General features: G+C 45.5%; 1 protein-coding gene across 1 annotated transcript; it reads left to right on the top strand.

The window, feature by feature from the left end:
* The first annotated feature begins 4282 nt into the window (after positions 1–4282).
* Positions 4283–5824, top strand: RPRM (reprimo, TP53 dependent G2 arrest mediator homolog). Its single transcript, XM_087949978.1, has one exon. The coding sequence runs from the start codon at positions 4734–4736 to the stop codon at positions 5061–5063; it is 330 nt and encodes a 109-aa protein (XP_087806104.1). The 5' UTR covers positions 4283–4733; the 3' UTR covers positions 5064–5824.
* Positions 5825–6040: the final 216 nt, after the last annotated feature.

Here is a 6040-nt window from a genome sequence, read left to right on the forward strand (position 1 = left end):
AATATGCACAACCATTTTGAATAGTAGCTAACCTTTTTGGTATTGATGCCAAGAATACTATATTTCCCTGTTCATGAAATCACCAGAAATTGAGCTTAACTTAATATATAGCTATGTTCAGTGGTGGGATTCAAAAATGTTTACTACCGGTTCTGTGGGCATGGCTTGGTGGGTGTGGTGTTGCTTGGTGGGCGAGGCTTGGTAGGCGTGGCAGGGGAAGGATACTATAAAATTCCCATTCCTTCCCCACTCCTGGGGGAAGGTTACTGCAAAATGTCCATTCCCTCCCCACCCCACTAACCTGCTTTCCAGCTCTGTTCTGCTGTGCAGGGCAACAAACGAAAACCCAGCCAATCAGCTGGGACTTGGGAGGCAGACAATACATGGGGGCGGGGCCAGTCCGAGGTGGTATTTGCCGGTTCTTCGAACTACTCAAAATTTCCGCTATCGGTTCTCCAGAACTGGTCAGAACCTGTTGAATACCACCTCTGGCTATGTTATGACGTTATGTCAGTATTCTTTGATAAAACTTTTGCTGACAGCACCATATTGCTACCTATACAGGTAGCCCTTGACTTACGACCACAATTGAGCCCAAAATTTATGTTGCTAAGTGAGACATTTATGACCTTGCTTGCCACAATTGTTAAGTGAATCACTGCAGTGCTTAAGTTGGGGACACGGTTGTTAAGTGAATCTGGCTTCCCCATTGGCTTTGCTTGTCAGAAGGTCACAAAAGGGGATCAAATGACCTCCCAGGGACACAGCAACCGTCATAAAATATGAGTCAGTTGTGAAGTATCTGAATTTTAATCACCTGACCATGCTGCAACAGTCGTAATTGTAAAAAACGGACATAAGTGACTTTTTCCAGTGCCGTTGAACAGTCACTAAATGAACTGTTGTAAGTTGAGGACTGCCTCTACTGTATTTATGAAATATCCTTATATGCTAGCTATACTTTGCATTATTACCTATTGTATGTACGTAGTGTTACTGTATTAATGTAATAGCATTGATACATTAATGTATATATACATTAATGTAACATTAACATATGTATGTACACAGTGTGTGTGTGTGTGTGTGTGTCTATGTTCAGTAGAAAACACTGAAATAAGACAGATGACATTTTGCTGACATTTCCTTCTCCTTGTCCTTTTTTTCTTTTGGATGAATTGGATCCAGGAATTAGTTATTCTCCTGGTCCTCTCCCTGTTTAATTCCATTTCTAGCCTTTAATTCAAGGGTCTTCAAACTTGGCAAGTTTAAGACTTGTGGACTTCAACTTGCAGAATTCCTGAGATAACATGACTGGAAGAAGAATTCTGGGAGTTGAAGTCCACAAGTCTTAAAGCTGTCAAGTTTGAAGCGCCCTGCTTTAATTCTTCAGGCTTCTTGATTAGAAATTTTTACACACTCCTCTCACTACAGCTACCTGGTTGCAGATGCGTAGAGCAGGTGTTGAGGTACATGGAACCATCTGGCACCTGACTTCACAACCAAACAAACTAAATGAATGGGAGAAAATGTTTAGATCGAGTTACAACCTGTGTGGGTTATTTTCTCCTTGCTTTTCCACTTGCACAACTGTCTAAATTACACAGACGGCTCAAAAAAGGACATCCTGTAATCTGCTACTTTATGACCTGCACTACTATGCTGGCTTTTAACAGTCATTGACTATTCTTGGGATGGTTGTTTTTTTTTTTCAAATTTGTACCTCTCTCTTAAAATATGTGAACCTTCCATTTTTATACATCTTAAGCCAATGCTTGTCTTTGGTCACACCACAGTACAGGTAGCTCTCAACTTACGATAGTTCAAAGTTACAACAGCACTGAAAAAAGTGACGTGTGACTGTTTTTCACACTTACAACTGTTGCAGCCTCCCCATGGGCACATGATCCAAATTCAGCTGCTTGCCAGCTGGCTCATATATGCAATGATTGCAGTGCCCTGGGGTCATATGGTTAGTTTTTGCGACCTTTTGTCCAGCAAAATCAATGGGGAAACCACATTTACTTAACAACCATGTTATTAACTTAACAATGTGACCAGAAAGATTGTAAAATGGGGCAAAACTCACTTAACATATGTCTTGCTCAGCAACAGAAATGTTGGGCTCAATTGTGGTTATAAGTCAAGGACTACCTGAACGTTTAAAAAAAAAAACTTTCTGGATTTTCCCATTTTTTTTAATGAATTCATCATTACAATCCCACCCCAGTTTATTTGAGCATACTTTTTCACAAGGCATCTAGCTCAGGGGGTCTCCAAATCTGGAAACTTCAACTCCCAGAATTCCTCAGCCAGCCTGATGTAGCTGATAAAAAAATTGAATTAATGGCCATTCATATTTCACTGTAAGAATACGTGACCTTTTGTGTGTGCTTTGGGGGAAAATGTATATATCTTAATAGAGGTAACTCACCGTGTTTGCTAATTAGAAGAAATTAAAAGAATAACCATTGTGCAATGCTTTTGTTTTCTCAGCAGATGGCAGAGGCTGGCTTTTTTTTTTTTTTTTTTGAGTCTCGTCAGCTAAGCAGGAGTTGCATAGGGACCTTCTGGGTATAAAAAGGTTGTGGGCTAAAGAGGGGAGTAAAAATATAAAAACAAACAAACAGGTGACGGCGATGGCAAATTAATTCCTTAGCAATGCTAAGGAATGGCCTGATGGCATCCATATTCCATCACCAGTATTCAAGCTTTGCCTAAGCTGAGGAACCAGTTATTTATTAGGATAGGATAGGAATAGAACAGGAATAGAACAGGAATAGAACAGAAATAGGACAGGACAGGACAGAATAGAAATAGGAATAGGATAGGATAGGACAGGACAGAACAGAATAAGAATAGGAATAGGATAGGATAGGATAGGATAGGATAGGATAGGATAGGATAGGACAGAATAGAATAGGAATAGGAATAGGAATAGGAATAGGAATAGGAATAGGATAGGATAGGACAGGACAGAACAGGACAGGACAGGACAGCATTGAATAGGAATAGAATAGAATGGAATAGAATAGAATGGAATGGAATGGAATAGAATCAGATAGGAACAGGAACAGAATAGATTAGAATAGAACAGAACAGGAACAGAAACAGAACAGAATAGCTTTATTTGGCCAAGTGCAATTTGGCCACAAGGTATATTCTTTTCAGCTTAATGATATTTTTTATACAGGTTATTTATTATAGCTTCCTTGGGGAATCATGTTCAGAGACAACTTTGCATGCTATTATGTGAAATAAATCTTCACATAAAGTTGCCATGAGGTGAGATGCGCAGCAAATAAATTTAATAAATAAATAATAAATAAATCTTACATTTTATCAACCTTACTGGATGAAAAATGGTTCCAAAACATATCCGGTCCTGCCAATATAGCTTTACCTTTCATTATCTAACTGAATATCCTTCTTCCCTTAATGTAATAGCTAACTTGGATTTTTACACTTTATTTTCCTTATTTTTATCATCTGTTGCTTGGTATGGGTCTTTTTTTTTTCTGTAGAAGCACGTGCTTCTGATTCCTCAGGTCAAATTTTGATTTATTGACATGTAAACCATGTTAAGACTGTTTTCTGCTGCACCCAAATTTGAAAAAATCGACAGACCATGGACATATTTTCTGCCAAAATGTTGCACCTGAGAGAGGGAGAGGGAGATTTTACAAATCAAGGGGGAAGCTGTTTCTTAATAGATTACACACAGGGAGAGGGAGAGGGAGACGGGGAGAGAGAAAGAGACTTTATAAAAGGGATCGTGTTAGTCCAATCTATCTTACCATTGGTCAGAAGAGAAACAGTCATTCTGAACATTACAGAACTTGATGCAACTTGGAGCACTTAAACAACAGTAGACAAAACTGAAAGCTAAAGCGAATAACCGATGTGTTATCCTTAAAGCTGCCCTATTCAACTTTTGGGGGGAGCCCTCTGCCTTACTGTTGATACAGTTGAAATCAGGGTCGTTGGGTATATCGAGATCTTTTCATCTGGCTTCCCTTTCAAAGAAAAACAAAATCAGAGATAACGAACTAAAAAGAAACTCAGTCTTTGATCCTCGAGGCTTGATAGTCTCAGTCTCTCTCTCTCTCTCCTCCTCCTCCTGCCCCTCCCGGCGCCCCCGATGGCGAGGCGGAGCGAAGCGGCGCGCGTGTGTTTGTGTGTGTGTGTGTGTGTGGCTGCCGGTTCTTTTCCAGGCCACGCTGCCGGGGAGGCGGGGAGGGAGTTCGGGACTCTTTGTACCCGCCCGTCTCGTGTTGTATCAAAAGAGCCGCTCGGAGGCGCGGGGCTGGTGGCTTCTTCTCCTTCTGGCTGCCGGTCGGCGCTGCGCTTTTTACTCGCTCCCCTTTCACGTTTTCCTTGACGGCTCAGCGCCTCGAGGCAGGGGAGAGTGGGGGGTGAGTGCGGGGGAAAGGCAGCTTCTGGACTCGGGCCGGGCTCCCTTCCCGTCTCTTCTGGCGGACAAACGGGATCCTCGAGCGGAGGAGCCCCAGACAGATCCGGGGGCGGCGGTGAAAAGGAGCGCGCCCGTCTGCCCGGCATTCCCAGCCGTCGGCCCGTCGAGCGCCACAGGTTGCTTGTCCTCCCTGGTTGGGGCCACCGCTGCAGCTGCCGCATGAGGTTCGCTGGGCGTGAGGCCCATCTCCGAGGAAGCTGCGCCGCTCTCTCGCTCCGTCGCCGGGGCCCGGAGACCCGGTCTCCCTGCCGCCGGGGCCATGAACTCCACACTGGGGAACCAGACGGAGGTGCTGGGGCTGCTGCTGGCCAACGGCACTGACTCTCTGGAGCGAGTGCTCCAGGCCTTCACGCCCAAGTCCGTGGTGACCGACGACGGCTTCGTGGAGACCGCGCCGGACGAGAGGAGCCTGTACATCATGCGGGTGGTGCAGATCGCCGTCATGTGCGTCCTGTCGCTCACCGTCGTCTTCGGCATTTTCTTCCTCGGCTGCAACCTGCTCATCAAGTCCGAAGGCATGATCAACTTCCTGGTGAAGGAACGGAGGTCGTCCAAGGAGGTGGAGGCGGTGGCCGTGGGGCCCTACTGACCCCGGCGCCGCCCACCCGGCCCGCTTGGCTTCGACGGGACGCGGGAGGGACTTTTGGCTGCCCGTTGTTGCTGCCGCCGCCGCCTTTTTCCGGAAAGTGATGCCGGCCGTGTAGGCAATTCCTGGCGGGCGAGGGACAAGCGACCCTTCCCGCTACCCCCACCCCGACGGGACCGTGCATGATAGTAGCAGGACTCTTATACGAAGCCAACTGCCGTGACTTTGGACTGGGCGTGGGAGAGAGGGTTGTACAGTATTTCCCTCCAACTCCGGACAGGTGGGGAAGAGCTCCGGCCTCGACCTGCAATGGGGGACAGTGGTGGTCCCGCGGTGGGAACCGGGGGGGGTGGGTGGGTCAAGTGGAAAAGGGACAGAGATGGGGAAGCTTTTGGATGTCGTTTGGTGTTCTGTATATAACACTGTAAATGCCACCAGCTAAACATTTCCAGCTTTGATGCTTTGTTTTAAGGGTGGGTGGGGAGAGGAGAGAGGGACAAATTGGTCTTAATTGTTAAAAAAGAAAAGAAAAGAAAAACTTTTGCTCTCTTTTAAGATACTTTCCTTCCAGATTTGAATGTGTGTGTTTGGGGGTGGGGGTGGGTGGGAGGATGGACTGGTCCAATGTGAGGGGTTGACTTTGGTGCTTTTGGTGCTTGTGGTGTCTCTTGGATTCACTTTGGGCTTGGTTTGTCTATAACAGAAACGCCTATGCTGGTGTGTAAATGACAGCTTCAAGTCATCTAGTTCTGCCGTAAAGCCTCCTTTTCAAAAACTGCAGCCTCCTGTTTGTTTTTTGTTCCTATCACTTCTTGCGCAGATTGTCCACAGCTAAAAAGAAAGAAAGGAAAACACCGCCAGCGTGTTGGAGCACGGGGCTAAGAGCTTTAGAAATTGCACCAGTTTATGAAAATGAAGGGCAGAGGTGAAAAATTGTCGGTCCCCCACCCCCACCCCAATTTAATTTCTTTTAAGAAAAA

This window comes from Notechis scutatus, chromosome 1 (genome assembly GCF_049901735.1).
Source record: "Notechis scutatus isolate UNSWTSFEM ecotype Mainland chromosome 1, rNotScu1.2, whole genome shotgun sequence".
Classification (NCBI taxonomy): Eukaryota; Metazoa; Chordata; class Lepidosauria; order Squamata; family Elapidae; genus Notechis; species Notechis scutatus.

What these genes read in the sequence shown, in the direction of transcription:
- RPRM (XM_087949978.1), top strand. Translation starts at nt 4,734, where the DNA reads ATGAACTCCACACTGGGGAACCAGACGGAGGTGCTGGGGCTGCTGCTG.